This window comes from Tinamus guttatus, unplaced genomic scaffold, assembly GCF_059628265.1.
Source record: "Tinamus guttatus ecotype Peru unplaced genomic scaffold, ASM5962826v1 Tinamus_guttatus_pri_ptg000048l, whole genome shotgun sequence".
Lineage (NCBI taxonomy): Eukaryota > Metazoa > Chordata > Aves > Tinamiformes > Tinamidae > Tinamus > Tinamus guttatus.
Genome location: NW_028288582.1, coordinates 3,470,100 through 3,489,818, shown reverse-complemented (window position 1 = coordinate 3,489,818; position 19,719 = coordinate 3,470,100). Strand labels below are relative to the sequence as shown.

Sequence of the window (19,719 nt, the reverse complement as noted above, 5' to 3'; positions counted from 1 at the left end):
TTGCACCTTTCCGTGACTTTAGTTAATGCTGCATGCTTAGTAGAGCTACCACAAGCACAAGATAAACTACTCCATCGATCAGCTCCATCTTTCCAAGGTTGGTAATTAGTGCCAGGAGTTGGCAGTGCAGTGTTGGGACTTGAGAGATTCTTTGATGTAAGCTATACTTTCTCTGATATTTTCTTTCTGTTATCTGAAAAGCTGATAGAACTGCTTGTAGTTTACTATCCTTTGCCCCATCGTGAATGAAGTCGTATAAAGATTATGTTTGTGTTAGGTATTTGATAAAACCTACTGTTTTCAAACTTTTGCAATGTTAGACAACCTAGGGTCTTCTACTTTGTGTCACGAGTGGATGTTATTAACGTGCTTCCTGCCATGCTTTTCAGTGCATTAAATGATGCTAGAAAAAAACAGCAGACGTTGAACCAGTGCACCAATCATTTCCCTAAAACACATGATGATCTCACATATCTTTATTATATTTTTTAGGTAATAGCCAGATTTTTTGCTGTGATGACAATAGTGAATTTAATGTAATCTAAACCCTGTATTTAGAGATTTTTGGATATCTCCAGTGCTTGTTATTACTCAGCTAACAAGCGGTTATTTTGTTAATGTAGCACTAAACCTAAGCATTTTGATTCAGCTAACATCTTGCTCATAAAAAATAAACTGAGATAATTAGACTTGATTTTCAAATCTGCATTTTTGAGCATTCGAATATTCAAATCCAAGTGACCTTGGATTTTAGAAAGTGCAATTAAAATGGAGTACACCATCCCTGCTGAAATTAAATTCTTAGTGCCAAAACATTCAATATGATATATTAAAAATTACCCTAATGCATGCAGGGTTAATAACTGTTCAATTCTATATATCACCTTTGAACTACTTAGAAAATTATCTGATTATTATAGCAAAATGCTTTGTGATTTGTCCATCAGCTGTTTGCTTACCTCTGTCTCCTTGGCCCCAGTCCAGTGCCAAATGTAATACTTTAAGCCAGGTGTGCTGAAGACTTCAACATTCATTGAGCCAAATCCTTCTAAAAATCCAGATAACTGGGTCAGATGTCTAGAGGATGTTATGCTCTTTGGAGAAATCTGACTTTGATTATCACTGTTGAGAATGGCTGAAGACCTAGAGAGGCTTTCTTCCATGAAATAAAACGACCTGGTCTGTGGGTTTTATCTGGTTAGAAGTTAGAGGAGAATATTTTTTTCAGTGTCAAGGTCGATTGCCATTTCTGAATATCTCCAGGATTTGTTACTGTTACCCATTTGGCAAACAGTCCCTGTTATTCTACCACTAAGACTGTCTAAGCTCTTTGCTTAAACACCAGTCAATATATCCTGAAGGCAAAAGTCTGAGAAAGTGAGAATTTTGTGTGCTGAAAGAGAATTGCAAATAGATATAATTCATCATTCACCAGCCTCTATCCTCTTTGTTAACAAGTCTTAACGGATTCTGTAATATTTGCTAAGCTGTCCCGTAGTGTTTTGAAGCTGAGGAAGGCTTCTGAAAAAAAAAATTAAACCCTTCCTAAAGGCTATTATTTGGACACACACTTAATCCATACAGTTTTTGTTTCAATTCATTTGCTCTTTCTTGAGTTATTTTTAATCTCTATTCCCTATAGAGCTCTTTGAACTGTTCTAGGGGCTTATCTTAAATTGCCCGAGCATGTGGTGGAAAGGGATGGGAGCATAAAAAATCAGATTGTGCCTACTGAGAATTGTGTTATCCCCTCCCAGATCTGAAGTAGGAGAGATGGGCAGACGTGTTGTCCCTCTGAGTCCTCCAGAGCCACCACAGACTGTTCACTTGCCACCAACATTTCTTAGCACGTTCTGATGGAGGTGACTGTGTGTGTCCCATCTTCCAGCTGATGGTGGATGTCTTAGGGTTCATGTCTGCTGGGAAGTAATCAGTTCAGGGCAAAGATAGCAGAACTGAGTAACTGTTCCATAATGGCTTTGATGGGTTAAGTTTTCCCTATGGAGAAGGGAAGTGATATGTGTTATTCTGTGCATTTCTTTCTCATATTTCAACTTTATAGTAGTTGAGATCTTGGTGCACATATGCACACTGTTCATGTGTGACGTGAAACCTGGCTTCTTTTTTGCTAGAAACACAGCTTAGCCAGGCAGCAGGGGGTTTTCTTTAGGAAGAATGCAGCTTTCTCCTCTGGTTTTGCTTTCAAATGTTGCAAGCTCTATTCTTTTATGATGCTTGGATGCATAGGGAAAAGCTGAGCACAAAGTCTGTGGCTACAGATTTATGACAGAGCAACTTCTGCAGCAGTGCAAGCATCTGGTCCCTGCAGAGCGCCTGCTTTGAGTTGCATGTTCCAAACTATCAGTTAGTAAAGCACTGCTGTCAGCAAGCGGAATAGCCTGCCTTGTTTCTAAACTGCAGATTTCACCCAGAAGGGTCTTGAAATCTCCAAGAAAATTTCCTCTTTGGAAATCTGTCTCGGTGTTTTTTTTGCTGTGCTGCTGAAAGAATCCACAGAATAGAACAAGTTTTCCTGAAAAACTTTATCAGCATGAAGTGCTGGAGGGCATTTTTCTAATAGTGAAACAACAGCTTGAACATTACAGGTTAGCTTCTCCCTGAAATTGAATTTCTGTCTTACACCTGTGTACATGTATTTATGCGACCTTTTGGACTCAAATGCAGACACGTTACTATTAACTTGTATCAGGTTTAGATACATGCTGCATTAAAAACTCTGCAATCTCTGTAAGAGAATTTTGCAGTAAAAGCATCCAATTTTTGTTTCACTAATAGGTGGTTGTTTTAAGAAGAATTTTTATCTAAAATTGAAGTGCTCAGCTTCTGCATCTCTTTCTGCTTGTAGGACATTTGGAAGATTGTTAGCTCTCTGTGGTCCTATATGATATTATGCTTCTATTGTGGGAGCAAGAAAATTACTACAGATTCTAATCTTCCCCACCACCAAGCCCCTTCTCGATGTGCAAATAATATTTACCTAAGAGAAGGTGACCTCTGCAAGACTTCTTCTGAATTCATGACATTTTTTTTTTGTAAGAAGAGCCATAAAGCCAAATCATAGTTGGTGAGGTCCTATGATTGGAGCATAACGTAAACACATAATTTAGTATTGAATTTATGTTGCTCCTTTTTTTTTTGTAAATATATCTACATTTGTCTTTATCAAATCAAAGCTCTTTTGTCAAAGCTTTTAATAATGAATATTTATTATGGCTGTCATTTGTTTCTTTCTCTATTCTCAATACTAGCTGAGTGGCACACAATAACACTGAAATGGAGAATATTCATCCATAGTTAACTCTTTTACCATTGTACTTGTTAGTGAATGTCCCTCTCCATTTATATGCAATAATATATCTTTAGGAGAGTCACTTTGTCATGACTTCAGTAAATTCCTGAAGTACTGGCTGTCTTTTTCAATGCAATAGGATCTTCATTGGTATGTTGTTGTGACTATAAAAAGAGCAACTCTTGGAGTGCTCACTTTTAATGCTCTATATTTAACTCTGCATTTATGAGGAAATAACATGCTGCTTTGCATCCAAATGAACACATTTCACTTACATTACAAAAGCAAAGGGTCCTGTAATTCCTGTAAGGAAATATCACTGGGTCCTAAGAGCAGCATCCTTTGCGATAGCTTAACCATTTTTCAGATATATTACAAAAATCTTCAGTTATTTTTCCAAAAATTTGGAAGCTTAAATTGGAAATCAGAATATGTGCATGAATGCACACATTTTTCTGTAAGAGTAGTGTTTGAGAATTCATGACGCATGACCTTTTTAAGTCAAAAGCACTTAAATTAATGAAAGCATTAAAGGCAAATAAAAAACTCCAAGCAATGATTTAGGCCCAGGAGTAGATATAAATGTTAAAAATCATCAATCATGATGCAAATGAAAGCAGATTTTTTCATGAAATTATTATTGGAAAGAGGAAAGATGGCATGTTTCTCTTTTACAGTAATAAAAGTAGAGCTGAGGTGGAGCAACTTTTTTTTTTTTTACTGGAAAGATTAATGTGTGTCCATATTTCAAACTGTAAATGGAATGATTTAGGTAAGTATAAATTAGTAAATTTGACATCTACCCCATAATAAAATCATGGAAAATGTGATATGGGGCATGGTCTACAGAGGCTCTGAGAAGGTATTATTACTGATGCAAATTATGGTTTATGAAGAATATGTCATGTCAAACATTTATTATTAATTGTTATGATCAAGTAGACTTAGGCAAGCGATTTGAACCTGTTCTATGCAGCATTTTATTAAAGAAAATAACATTAGGCAAAATTGGCTTAGTCTGTATCAGATCAAATAAAAGCTAATTAGCTGCCTGATCTCAGAAGGGTTTTGTAAGAGAAAAGACATCATGCTATGTGGATGCTCCCAAGGACATCCTGTGCTTTGCAGACTGAAGAAGATCTGGAGATGACTTGGTGACATTTTATAAACACCTACATATGGAAGAGATTTCTGATGATTGAAAGTCTTTTATCAAATGAACACAATGAGACGAAAAAAATCAGAAAACAATGCACACCTTATAAAAGAGAGAGTAGATATCCTTGAAAGAACTAATGTATATAATTTGAAAGAATGAAATCAAGGCCTTTTGAAATGAAGGTGTAGTTTTACTAGGTGTACTGATGTGGATATGAAAATTATAAGTTGACGCATATTGCAAGAGGTTAGTGTAGATGCTTACAGATTCTTGCACATCCATGTGTAAACCCACATTTTCACTGTCATAGTACACCTAGTAAAAAATGAATTCTCTTTTACCTTTTTGCTTTCATTTTGTCCTTGTCAGCAAGACAATCTTGATAGCTTGAAATAAGAGAAGAACGAAATGTTATTAATTAAAATAGTGTTTTTTATTATTTTACTATGCTATGCCTTGGAACTTCTAGTAGTAATTTATAATATGTTTTATACCTCTTGCCTATTAAACAGAAATTTATTGATTTTTTTTTTTATATTGGCGTGACCACTTGTCTCAAAGTTTACTCAAGGTTACCGAAGTTCCCTTCTATTTGCATATATTCAGTGACAGTCAAAACGTTAGCTAAATATCCCCAACTCTGCATTGGCTCTACAGCAGCTGCCAGCTTAATTCCACACCATGAGAAATTACTCCGTACTATTGATCTGCCCTCTTCTTTATAGGAGACTTCCAGAGTGCTGTTAATGTTATGCCTTCTTCTAATAAAACTTTAAAAGATTTTACATGATTCTCTGTGAAATTAGCTACATTAAGGCATGTATTTGAAGAACGTAAGTGCTTTTAGGAGGATGTACAAACATTAAACACACACTTTATAATGCTAATAACCCCCAGGTCTTCACTTTCTCTCTTCAGATGTGTTTTTTTTTTTTGTTACTATTTCAATAGAGAAAACTTCTTAAGGTAAGAACTTAACTGAAAGTCTTATTTAGTTGATCTGCTGTGAAAACATCTTCAGGTTCACAGGGCAGTTTTCCACTCACCTTTACTTTGCATAAAGTTTCATAACACTTTCTTTTTGCTCTATCTCAAACTCTTCGGATCTTTTGATGTGGAAGCCCTCCAGGGCAGGTACCTTATTGTCTGTACAATACTGAAACTGTGTTTAGATACACATGGGTAAGCGTCATTGAAACTTCTGAAGATCTAAGTTTCAATATGTGAGCAGAATATCATGGTTGTCCTGTGAATGATTCTTCCCTGCATGTCTTGAAAGTGCTTTAGCTCTGAACATCCATTCTTTGCTCCTGAAGTGGCAGATAGTCTGGGCACTGGGTCTAAAGGGATATGCAATAAGGGTCAAGGCAGTGCCACTCGCAAATCTGGAAAAACAAGTGTAAGAAGTGTTAGAAATAAGAACAGAATAACAGAATAGTCTCTTTCTTCTACATCACTCTTTCATCAGCAGTTCTCAAAGTGATAGTAGGTAGATAAGTAACACTACCCCAATTCTAGATAAAATTTCTGTCGGAAGCTTGAGATCAGCACAACTGAAATGATGCTGTCAGTTATTTTGTGAAGCATGCCTTGACCCGGTGTCATATTCCCAGCTGATTATTTTTCATCTTTCTTTTATCCAGGTTCTCTCAATTTGCCCAAAGGACATGAGAGCAGATATTTGCGTGCACCTGAACCGGAAAGTTTTTAACGAACACCCTGCCTTTCGGCTGGCCAGCGATGGCTGCCTGCGAGCCCTGGCTGTGGAGTTTCAGACCATCCATTGCGCCCCAGGAGACCTCATCTATCACGCTGGGGAAAGCGTCGATGCTCTTTGCTTTGTGGTCTCGGGATCCCTAGAGGTCATCCAGGATGACGAGGTGGTGGCTATTTTAGGTACTGTTATCTCTCTTGAGATGTTATCTCTCTCTGAGGAATGTGTGGGATGCTTTGTCTGGTTCATCTAAACATTCTGCATGATATAAAAGCTACCTGGGCCTGTCTAATGGTTCATCCTAACAGGATGCGCATGTCCTATATCCCAGCATTGCATAACCATTGAGACTGGTCTTGAATACAGTCTGAGCAGTGACATCCTCCTGGTTTCACTTGTGTCCAGCATGTGCATTAATTCAATTACATCTGTTCCCATCCTTTCCCCTCCCCTCCCCACCTTTCTCTGGCCTCCCTAGTTTTGCTGTAAGAATATGTTATAACTACACTGTGGCTGAGAAAAAGATTTACCAGGGGCTAGGTCTTCCTTTAAAATAGATATATCAAGGTCAGCCTACTGATTGATAGTAAGATGGTCTATGTCTGTCAAGATGTCAGTGTGGTGTTGGCTAGTAGTTTAGTGTCTTACCTCATTCTGCTTCAGCTGAAGCATCATATGGACCATATCATGAGCCGGAATGTAGAGGTTAGATTGGGAGGAGACAAATATAGTAGGAGTGTTAGCAACAGATATTTCCTTTTGAACATAAAATAGTAGGAACAAATTGCTAGAGCAAGCACTACAATAAGGAGGGTGAAAATACACTCACGAAGGAACTTTCAATTAACCACAAATCCTAATTGCAAGGGTAGCAACTTTAAAAGAACAAAATGTAAATCGAATTACTCTGGAAGGAGAACCATGGCATTGAAAAGAGAAATACACTGTCTGGATTTCAATGTTGGTTATTAATTTACTGTTATTTCACATATTACTTTTAGAAATTTCCTCCTACCCCATACCTTTTCACTGACCAAATTATTATACACAGCTTTAGTGACTCAGAGCATATACATGAGGAAAAGAAAAATATACTTTCTCTGTGAAAAGAAAACATGCATTGAAAAACTTTGATCACTTTAATTATAACTTCACCTTGAGACCAGTTTGCTGCTAGAATAAGTAGCTAGTACCTCAGCAAACAGAGCAGTATCAGCACATTCTGCATTCGGTGAGCTTTACCTAAGTATAAGTGATCAGATCAGTGTCATTTGGATATGTTTTCCTTCTGTGTGGCTTCAGATCATAACTAGCCTCACCCAGTGTCAACTTTGACTGCGTGTGACTAGTGGTTGTCACAGGATGGAGATGTTATGTTTGTAGAGATACTGCTCTAGCAACAAACCCTTCATCTTTCATTCCATTGAAAATGCTCTTCCTGCCCAGTATGGCTTACTGGTGTCTCAGTTATAGAGTCTCTGGGCAGAAGAGAATGTCCTTGAAATGCTTTAAATAGCCTATTGAGGAAATGCACATTGTTTTTTATCAGTCTCTTGGGAAAATTTCCACATTAACCTTCACCCTGAGCTTTTCATTTGTCTCTAGCCCAGAATAACTCTCAGAGGTGGCAAAATTGTCACTCGTAGCAAACTAGTTTTAGAAAATAGAAGCAGTGGGATTTGACTATGCCATGATAAGAATGTACCATCTACCTCCCTAGGGAGGGAAAAATCCCAATAATGGGGGAAGCTCCCGATCGATCAGCAGGTCACGCCAGCAGTGAACGGGAAAGAGCGTAATGCAAACTTCTCATTAACCAGTCTGCAGTTGGGACTGACTGATCAGCAGTAGCTTTGAGGCAGGAGTCATCCTTAGAGACAAGAGCAATGTGATGGGCTGGTGGCTCTCTTTGAAAATTATCCAAAACCGATCTCGGCTGTTTAAAATAGATTCCTAGACTGCAGAACTGGTCTCCTGCTGAATATTAGCTGTTATGCTTCTCTTAAGTTAGAGCTGTGGCTCTTTGAAGGCCACTTGCATCCTTACAGAGTCTCCATACTGCTGCTTTTCTTTAAGGGCAGCTCAGTGGGGTGGCTCTGTTGGCCCCCTTGGTTCCTCTTGTATCTTATGGGTACCATTGCTTGCGGAGATGGGGGTACATAATTACATTTGTGCATTGTGTGGAAAAAGAAGGAAGATCTTGGGTATTAACACAGGTTATGAATCAGTGCTTCAGATTGTCCTCAGCTGGCAGCAAGAGGTAGGAAAGAAGAAATTAGGACGAGCACGTAGCCAAAGCAAATTCCTGACGTGATGCTGTACAAGTCTGTGCACAAGTACAATGCACCGGTGTGTGACAGGGTGTGTGTGTAGGTGTGTGGATGGGACTGCATGGGAACAGCTTCCTAGGGGTATATATCCAACTCTGCCCAACTGGGGAGTGTCAACTGAGGAATATTCACATATTCACACTCTTTTGAAATACCTGGTACAGTTTTCTAGAATGTATTAAGTCTTTTTAAAAGAGAGATTTAATATAAAAATGAATATCTTAGCATATTGAGATGTAAAGTCATTATGCTGAAAGCTCCTAAATCTATAATTTCCATAGTAAAATATTCCTTGTGCTGCAGATCACTGGGCCGTTTCATTTTTATTATTAATCTTAGTGACAATGGGATCTCTTATGTTGGCTTACAGCTACTTAAAATAGAAAAGCCTTAAGAATTAGCAGCAGCATTTAACCAAATAAAAGGTTTTCAGGTTGTTAAAATGAAAACAAACAATAAATGTGCAATTTACTGGACTGGAAACCATCACTAAATGGATTACATGCAAAACTATTGAATTTATTAATGAATATTTTGTGTCGGAAATGACGGCAAGAGTTTGAGGTACCTGATAGATACTGTGAATTTAGTATCTGTGATATTCTCCCTTTGACTAGAGGGACCTTTAACCATGTCTAAGTTGAATGGATTTGATTACTGAAAGTGCCTTTGATTTTGCTATGACTGCTGACAGAGTTCAGTGACTTAGAGTAACAGTTCTTATGTGGTACAGGGACTGGTAGAAGGTGAAGAGACTGGAAGATGGCTCAGAGAGCCACCCATTTCCTCCTGTTGAACTTGCTTAGGTCTCCTGCCTTTCCTGTGCTCACCTGCTGGTCCAGAAAAGGAGGAGCAACTTTGCTGGAGAAAACAAGGTCAAGACATTTTACCATCACTCATCTGCAGTTGCCAGGATAATAGAGAAGGGCAAAGAGTCTTGACTCTGAGTCCCAAAACTTTGTCAGCATAAGCGAGGTGACCCCGAGAAGCCACATCCGTAGTTTTCCACCAGCTCAATTAAGAGTAAACCATTTAGGGAAGGTGTTATCAGTGAGGAAGTCTCAGGAAGGACAGAGGACCTGAAGCCCCTCAGGCTAATGAAGCCAGACAGAGAGCAATCCACCCTGCTGCAATTAATGAATTTGCTCCTGGCAAAGCATTTTGTGTAGGTGGCAGTGCCAACCACCGACTTCTAGAAGCTGCTTTCCAGCTTCTTGTGCTAGCACTGCCGACCGCATAAGTTGTGCAGTACCTTAAACCGTGAAGATTGATTAACAAGGCTTAAAGAAGTGTGCCTTTTTTTTTCAAACAGAAAATTAATGACCCACCACACTCAAATGTTGATTGTAGGAATTGATCAAAAATATTGCTCAAACAGCTTAGCAATAAAAATATATTGAGCAGTGAATTCCCAGTGGGGGCTGCAGCTCCATGAATTGAATTTTGATAGCTAAACCAGGATGCATATAGATCTAATAGCTCATGTTTTAACCATGCTTAGGGTCCTAGTCCCATATGCATTCAGTTAAGCTAATTCCTTTCCATTATGTGATGTACGTTAATTCTAAGCATGTTCTGCATATGGTCCCAGTGCAACCATGTTGGATTTATTCTTTTTAGAGAAGCCAGAGTTTCACTTATTAAAGCGCTATTCCATGAATTATTTCTAGTTGTTTGTTCTGGGAAGGGAATATTTCCCTTGATTAGAGACATTCAGGAGAGCAAGAGCACAAGTGGGCTATCTTCTCGGTTTTGGTAACGCAGTTGTAAGTCGGGATGGGCCTTTTTCCACTCTTAAATTTGCATGTGTTTGGAAATCAGAAGATTAACTCTCCTGCCAAATCACCCAGGGAAGAGTTCTTTTAGGGTCTGAATAAATAGTAACTCCTGTTTACATGAGCAGGAAACTCATGAGCTCCATAGCTCTCATCAGTGGGTATTCATAATGTGGTATTAGAAATCCATACGTCAACACTGAGAATTTGCTTGGTGTTACACTGCTGGGTTTGTGCTTTGCATAAAACAGGGCTGACTGTGCGTGATGCACTCTGTGACATTAAAAGCTGCTGGTCTGATTCCATCTCACAGTATTAGCCACTAATTCTGTTATTTTAATTGGTTAAGCTGCAGCTTAGGGTAATTTTCAAGTGGAATGAAAGCAGCACAGTTTGCCCCTTTGTAAAAAACAGCTGCTGATATTTTATAGTGAACTCTTTTTTTTAATTTTTCATGTAAAATAGAACGAGACAAACTAATTGTGAGAGTTTCCCCAGGTGAGCTGTATGCACCTGGCAATAGCTTATGGAGCAGCGTTTTCTTCATCTGGCAGGACTGCAAAAATTAGGGTGATGTCAGTTGTTTTTTAAGTGCTTATAAAGTATTTTGCACAATACTTGGTTGAAGTTCTGATGTCAGAATTGATGGCAGTGACTTGCAGTTCTTATTAAAAATAATTCTACATAATAATGAGCCGTCCCATCTTCCAGGTCGAGTTTAGCATATGTAGTACCATGTAACTACTGATTTTCATCCTGCTGATGCATCATCAAAGGTGTTCGTAGCTCTTACTGACAGAAGAAAATGCTCTATTTTTTTTTAGATTATTTTGTAAATTTAGCATATTTTCATCTCCATCTACACAATAGTTAAATATAATAAGGAGCATCAATCTTAATTTTGTGACAGCTGGTGTATTATAGATGTGATCTGCAGCCTGTAAAGTCAGAAAGATTCCCTCCCCTGAATTGAGATGTTTTTGTATTAGACCTGCACACTTCATTGCCAAAGCCAAGAAAGTCTTGGCAGCCTAAGAAAAGGAAAGTTATTAAAAATCATGTGATATATTTCTTTTAAATCAGACTAAGAGTTTGAGGCAATCTGATTTGCCTTATGAGTTTTGAGAATGGTGGGAATGATCATACTTTCAAGTTTATTTCTTCAGCCAGGCTATAAAATTATTTCTATGTAAAATCAGAAGAGATTCCCCATCTCCAGAAGCTGGAGCTTTTAGGAAAGGTGCAGTGAAAGTGTGAGAAATGAGGACGATAAATCTTTCACTAATAGAGGAATATCTATATGGACCTTTTGCTCTTCTTCGAGCAGTCATTTGGACCTGCTTGTTTAAAGGAAGGTGAATTTGTTTTGTTGTGTTTTTTTAGATACTGGTGGGGAAGGTTGCACTGTATTAAATAATGCAAAGTTGCTTTGCCAGCATGAACTGGGGGCTTTGGCAGGCACTTATTACTGATTTCTTTACTGGCCACTTGGAAAATCTTTCAAATGCTAAGTGCTGTGTTTTCCCCATCATTCTTCACTTCCATGTGTTAATGTGCAGTCCTTTAGAGCTGCATTTCTGAATGTGCAGTACCCAGTTCTAAACTGGCTTTCAAGGGAGTTTTATGTAGCCTAGGGAGGTTTTGGTTGAAGCATTGACAGAGGCAAGGATCCCTCTCTTACAGTCTACTAGTGCTCTTTGCATGGGTTACTCGCCTCCAAATCCTTTCTTTGGGCACAAACAGCTATATCAGGTAGGTCCACAAATCCAGCCAACCCTGTAGCATGTCTCCAAAAAATGGCCAATTATGGTTGCATAGGAGAAAGCAGAAAGATAAAGAAACCATACAATGTTAATCCTACGGTATATTCTCCTAACCCCGATAAACTCTCTCAGGATCTTCCTCATCCAGAGGCAGAGTTTGTGTTTAGGAATGACAGATGGATTTTCTTCCATGAGTTCATCCCATCGTTTTGTGAATCCCTGTGTCCAGCCTCAAGGCAAGGAGTTGCATAACTTACCTAATCGTCCAATCATCACAAGGGCATGGGGAGGAAAAGGAGTGGGTTCCCTTCTTGTTCATTGGATTCCTGCGTTACTTTGGGATGCTCCTCTCCTGCAGCTAGAGGTTTGATTGCATAGACGCATGCAGCCACCAGTAGCAATGTGGTTACAGTTCCAGGGACTTGGTGTTTGATCGTTGACCTCCACAACTGTACATGCTGCCATCACTTCATTGCTTTTGGTACCAGAGCTAATTAAATGAATATTTTTCCCCATATGATGTGGTTTTCTGGTTCTGCATTCACCCACCTTACTATAATGCAGTTTTACTCCTGCCCTGGCTCCTCCTGCTCCACGTCCAACTTTTCATGTTTCTAAGGGCAACTGACCGCAGTATTTAGAAGGTTCTGATTAGTATATGTTAGTAATAATATGCTTATTTGAAGCATCAGCAGGGCTAAACAGAGTTCACAGTACATTTCCTATGACCATCAGGGTCACTGTGTGCAGTGTTGAATGTGGGATTAGCTCCATTTAGGTAAAGCAACTTTGTAGGCCATGTACGATGGATCTGAGCATACGCTCGAGCTGCTTTCTGGATGCCCAGGTGTCTGAAAAGGCAACTGACTGCAACAAAAAATACCTTGTGTTGCCTGTGCTTTTCCTAAGCAACATAGGATTTGAGCATATCATGATTGGAAAGGCTGCTTATCCAGCACATTTGGCCTTGCCACCGTGACTGATGGCTCTTGGGAGATGCTTTTAAAATGGAGGAAGGGGTAGTTGGCCTATTAGCTAAGACTGCACAGCATTTTTCTTCAAATTTGCTCCCACTGCTGAGAGCAATCGCCTTAAGGCAGAGTCTTTTCCCTTTTTGTGAGTTTTTCCTCACAAGAATTGTTTTCCGCCAGGAATTTGTTTCTTCATTGGCTGTCCAAGTTTTTTCCTAAGGCCCCATCAAATTCTTAGGCCCACTGGGATATTTCCTAGTCCAGTTTCTGTCCCCAGCTAGAGAAGGATACGTACAAGAGATGTACAGATTCCAAGAAGCGGTTTAATGAGAGTCTTCTTTCCCCTCTGTGAATCCAAGGACTTTGTCATTCCCTTTGCAAGCCCCAGGGGGTTCATAGAACCACAGAATCATATAGTTGGAAAAGACCTTCAAGACCATAGAGTCCAACCGTAAGCCCTTCAACACCATACCTGCTAAACCATGCCCCTAAGTACCCCTAAACCCATAGACCCTTAAGATTTGGTCTGCCTAAGAGGTCCAAGCAAGAACTGCAGAACCTCATGAACTGGCAAGTCAATCTGTTGAGTAAAGCTGCAGAGAACATCTGGCCCCAGAAATCTCCCTATTTCTTGACATTTTTTGTCATATTCCTGCTTCCAGTTACGTCCGTATGGGGATGGGTAAGGAATAAGAGGAAACAGGTCTTTTTTTTTTTTTTTTTTTTTTTTGCAAATGTATGTTTTAATGTAGAATTTTAACTATTTCAAGAGCAGGACCATGCCATGCACATGCAGCCTTACAAAAGCACCCTGTGCCGTGCATGTTGGCAAGCTGCCTGACTTCGGAATAGATGCAGCTGTGTGCTTGGAGACGCTGCTATCCAGCAGCATCACTGCTCTTGTATAGGATAAGAGCCAGTATGATTATCTATAGTATAGTCATATACTCTCTAAATATCTCTCTGCCAACATACATATATACAAACACAGACTCGCGTATCTGTTTATGTGTATGTATATATATGCACACACTTACACGTGCCCATATTTGTTCTGGTGACACCCACATCCTGACTCTCCTCTACCCATTCCTCCTTGTAATTCTTAATATCCAGTGCAAAATGTATGCAAAAGGGTCCCCCATTCTAGTCATTTTTATTGGGATTGCAGCTTTGCATAGTTGGTATTTGAGACTCAGAGGTTAAATTGTCTGCCAAAATTCTATGAAAGAGGTGTTTTTGTTTTGTTTTGTTTTTCCTTCAGTTAGTTATGCTGTGTAAAATAAAGCTTCAGTGAATAATTACCACTGTGTATACCATGAACTGCAGTTAATAGGAGCAAATTGCAGTACATTCATCTTTGGATTTATGAGAAAACACACATTGTTTTAGAGGATTTGCTCAGTTCTGTTTTCATCCAGCCCATCTCTTGGTACAATTGTAACAGACAAATGAGACTCTCAAGTGTTTGTGTGTGGGGAAAATAGCGCATTCAAAAAGCCTTAAGCACCTTCAAGATTTTATCTTTTCTCTGGCACTAATGTCCCTCTTGTGTGAAGTAGTGAGCATTGACAGTGGACAGATATCTACTTTACCTTTTGAATGGTTGCTTCAAGTAACCACTTTACCATTCAAACCAATGGCTGGTGTCTTATGAGGAAACGGATAAATTTGGAGTTTGCCATATCTCAGCCCCTTTTTGGGGAACCTGGTATAAATTACTATCTCCCTGAACCAAAGACAAGGAAAAAATCCTCTCAGTTTTGAATGGTGATTTTATTTATTTTGATTTTGCTATACTCTGGCTTCCCAGCGAGTATTCTCTTCTTTCAACCACTAGACTTAAATTAGCTATATATTACTGCAAATTTACCAAGGAAATGGGTATTTTCCTCACATTTCAGTGGCAAAATCATAACAGCCCCTATTACTGAATTCTGTGTTTTTAACTGCAGTCTGCAGCTGCTGAAAGCAGAACTCCAAGCTGTCCGGCATCCACCTCAGAGAGCAAATCCATTAAGCAATTTTGTGCATTTCAGAAATGATCTATTTTCTGTAAATTACGTAACTGTGCTGAGGACGTGTGTATCCCAAGTTCTGAATTGTGGTTATAGGCAAGGACAATTAACTGAAAAGGGTAATTTCAAGCAGTGCATTAGATAAATGATATGTTACTAGGAAATGCTCTGTGCTAAGGAGAGCATTTTAAGGCAACTTGTTTTCTAAATTATATCAGGTGTATTATGTGTTTGCAGTTAATCTTAATTGCTTCAAAACACGTAGCATTGTTTAAAAGCAATTCAGTGAGAATGCAAGTATAACCTTTCCAAGGGATGATTCTGCACTGTGGATTTTATGTTATTTCTTGGAAAATAAGAACAAGGGAATTTAAGTATTTGCAAATTTTATTTCACTCTATGTGAGAAAAGCTAGTCATGATTTTACTGGATACAATACCTTAAGCAGAAATAGAGTCTCTGACCACAAAGAGCAATGGGATTGGATGAATTATTACTCTGGTTTGTTTCCCAAAATAGAGTCGAGAGAAATGTTGCAAGGTCTTAAAGGAGGAAGTGTTAAAACATATTACTTTTTCTGTCCCAAGACTATGAAACCTCTAACCTTCACCAGAGGACTGTTTGAGGTACCAGGAATCAATAGAGATACCACCACTGTTTGATTCATTTTAGTTTCCTTTTAGTAACTACTAAAATAAGGAGCTTGGATACTGCTAGAATCTGGAAGAACCTTGTTTTGTAAATTCCCTGTGTTCTGCGGTGTCTGCTTCAGGATTGGAGGTGGCAGTTTGTCGTGGTGGTAGCCCGCAAGCTGCTTGGCAAGAAGGAGCAGGTTTTTGGACCATTAAATGAGCTCCTTGCATAGTGGCAAAACCTGAAAATGTGTCTGGTGTCTGCACTGTCTACACCGGTGTTTTTGTTGGGTCAGGAGTGTGTTTTTGAAGTTGATGTCCTTCATCATCATCCTCGTGAAACCGGAGGGTGCAGAGAAGCACCTAGTGCACTCCTGCCACTCAGGCTGTCCTGTCCATGAGAGCAGAGCAGATCAAGTCCCGAGTCCTCTGCATGTGCACAGTGAATGTCACATCCTCAGCATCCCCTGCTTTGCTGCTCTGCCTGCCAAGGTGGATTCAACCTCAGTGTAGAGGCGAACTTTTGTTGCATGTGCAAGTGCTTAAGGGCTCAAACCCTTGTTGAGCAACCATTTAAATACAGTGTTAGACTTAAATGCATAAGATTGGATTCAGATCTAGACTTGTGTATCTCTTTTGATTGAGAGACAGATATTTAGAGGTTTAAAGTGCCGGGAAGATCTTTGCTGGGTTTTCAGAAGAAAATCGCTGCTATCTCCAAGGTGGAAATGTTTTAACATTTTAAAATGTGGTCCTCAGGCCCTGGAAACCGGCTCTTATCCAGTCAGCGCTGCAAAGCGGCAGTGATGCAGGAACCTAAATGCCATGGACTTCTAGTGAGATTGGGCTCCTGAGTCAGTTAGGGTCAGACCCATTGAAATATTCAGTCACCTGAACAGAAAATCCACATTAGTGCTTATTATGTTCAGGAGCTTTTGAAAAAAAAATCTGTTACCTCCATCGTCAGCTACCATCAGACCTTTACAGTCTGGCTTTTATGGTCTGGGACACTTCACAGAACAATCTATATATATCTTAAATGCCTGGGGCTACTGCTAAGTCTACTTGGGTACCTCAGGTATTTCTAAAGTATGTATCTGTATTAGTTTTCAGAGTTTGAAGCTGGTGTTAGAATAATTAGAAGCAGAAGACATTTGGGGAAGAATTCATTTGCTTGCTGAAGACAACTGTATAAGCAGAAACCCTCACCAAAGTTTTCCTCCTGTTTTTCAGGTAAAGGTGATGTGTTTGGTGATATCTTCTGGAAAGAAACTAGTCTAGCCCACGCATGTGCCAATGTTCGGGCTCTGACATACTGCGATTTACATATTATTAAACGAGAAGCCTTGCTTAAAGTGCTGGACTTCTATACTGCGTTCGCCAACTCCTTCTCGAGGAACCTCACGCTCACCTGCAATCTGAGGAAGCGGGTAAGGCAGCTGCGCTCGTTTTCATCTTTCTTAGGCAGCAAAAGATTGGGACCACTTGCAGACTTTGGCAGTATTTAATGACACACAGTTTACTCCCTGTGTTTTCAGGTCATTGCAGATTAACTGGCCCTTCAATAAATGCTCTAGTTGTTAATGATGGCTCAATAGAAGTTACCCATAGGTTTTTCAGCTCTGAGCAGCAGCTCGAGCAGGATGACATAGGAATTACTCTTTCTTTTCCTTTTACTTTATACTTTCTTTTTCTTTACACTTGCTGTTATGTTTTTTTCATTGCATAGTGATAAAGTTAAGTTTTATAGTCTAATAGAATCCAAATTCTGAATTCCTGTGACGTAAGGTTTAATCTCTCATCTGCTAAAATACAAGTTGGAGGTTAATCTGGTAGATATGCCTGACGTAGACCAGTTAAGAGAAATTTACTGATGTTAAATAAATAAATGGTACTCAGCAAAATTATTTTAATACTTGCTTCTCTCACTTGTATAGCTTAGTATTTTAATATGGCAAGGTTAATAAAGCTTGGTGGTGATTTTACATTCACAGCTCACTTTTTAAGCCCTACTGCCCATTTTATAATCAATCAGCAGTGCTCACTCACCATTAGTCCTTTCAAAGAACACTTCATCTAAAAATTAATTAGCTGTAAAGACGTATCTTGAAAACAGGTTAAGGGATTCTTTAATGCGCATTGCGGCTGCAAATTTTAATCTTTATGATTTTTTTAAGATTGATGGGGGTTATATAAATTTCATTTGCATAGAGAAATCTCAGAACAATGATTTATAGATTACTGAGCATTAACTGAGATCCTTTACCTTCAGAAACCGTTTTTTTTCCCCCCTCTTTCTATAGCTGTACATAAGGAATCTCACTTAATATATTGAAGCTCCTTCAATATTTTACAAGACAGTTTCAGGCTCTGCGGAAGCAGGAGTTCAACATAACCCAGAATTTTATTTATCTGAGCCTAGATTCCCAATACTTCTTTTGAAGGAGATTTAATTTTTAGTGCTTTCCTTGTGCTCATTAATATACCAAGCGTGGCACGTACCACCCTTGGCCAAAAGCAGCTGCAATAGGATTGCGGTCTGTGCGGGAGCCTGAAAGAGCTGAGCTATAATCGGGTTCGGTTCCAGCTTGTCAGCTCGCCTCTGACTTGCAGCTTGTTAGCTCTGCTTCAGACCTTGAGAAAGGCTTGGAGGATGGCTTGGCGTTTCCAGCTTTTCCGTTATCTGTTGCTAAGGTGTCCTGCAAGGCTTGGAGGCTCCAGCATCCCCCTCCCCTGCCATTCCTGCCTACCTGCAGTTGTGCCACAAGCTGCAGGTCCCTGCTTGGGATTCACTGGGGCTTCTTGAGGGTATTTTCATGGGACAAGATAAAACAATGTACGCTGTGTCACAAGATATTCTTTGCTTCTTGAGACAGTGGACCTGTCACTTCAGCTGGCTTCCTGGGATTCTTCCACCCCATTAGTTGTGATGAGGTGATGTGCAGGGAAAGCCACGTGGCTCTTTCTGTGGCAGGCCAATGTGCTGGCTTTCAGTTTAGCAGCTGTGGGGTGCATTTCAGGAATAACCTTCTGGCTGTTTTCTTGGCTTCTTTTTCCTTCGTCACACCTGATTTCAGGCACACTGCTTCCCTGCAGGGCTGTGGTGCAGGGTGGTTTGGCGGTGATGCTCGGGGAGCTCAGGTCACCCCATGCTCTGTTAGATCCATGCATTTCCCCACTGTGGCTGCAACTGAAAGCAAATGGGACCTTAACAGCACGTCTAAAGAGAGACTGGATTTTGCAGCAGGATGACAGAGCTGTTGGGTGCATGTGCTAGCATTTACTTCACCTCAGATTTGAGTGATCATAGAATCATAGAATGCTTAAGGTTGGAAGGGACCTCTGGAGGTCACCTAGTCCACCCCCCTGCACACGCAGGGTCACCTAGAGCTCATGGCACAGGACTGCGTCCAAGCGGGTTTTGAAGATCTCCAGAGAAGGAGACTCCACAACCTCTCTGGGCAGCCTGTTCCAGTGCTCTGGCACCCTCACTGTTAAAAAATTTTTCTTAAGCATATCCAAACTATCCAATCACCTTCATAGTCCATCAAAAATGGTACTTCCAAAGGGCAAATATCTCCCCACTCTTATGTGTCCAATCTAGGAAGGAAAAATTGTGCTCTCTCTGTTGGCTTTTGATCGAGTCCTTGATCACTAGCTTTTCAATACAGATACAGCAGATGATCTGCACCTGTAATATTTCAGGAAAAAAAGGCTTATTCCTAGCATTTCAGTAACTTATGCTTAACTGGAGCCCGCTTGGCAAAAATTGTATGTGTTTTTTCTCGACACAGAATAGATAACCTTGCCACCAACACCAGAGCCACAACACAAGCACTATTGCAGAAAAGTATCCAGAGCACTGGATCAAACCTTGTATCTGGCAAAAATACATGTGATTCCCTGTTGGGCATGGAAGGGTTCATCTCTTAGGAAATACAGTGCTTTGTAGGCGAACAGAAGGCAGCTGTTCAGGTGACGAGAGCCTGCGCTGACGGTGCAGAGCAGCACTGTGCGGCAGCGGCTTGTGCCAGAGCCATGTAACCT

General features: G+C 39.9%; 1 protein-coding gene across 1 annotated transcript in view; it reads left to right on the top strand.

Moving 5' to 3' along the window:
- Positions 1 to 19,719, top strand: part of KCNH5 (potassium voltage-gated channel subfamily H member 5) — a 142,141-nt gene that overhangs the window by 101,067 nt on the left and 21,355 nt on the right. The window contains exons 9-10 of the mRNA XM_088539485.1: positions 6,113 to 6,365; positions 16,906 to 17,102. Coding sequence (XP_088395611.1) covers positions 6,113 to 6,365; positions 16,906 to 17,102 — 450 coding nt within the window. The remainder of the gene's footprint in view (positions 1 to 6,112; positions 6,366 to 16,905; positions 17,103 to 19,719) is intronic.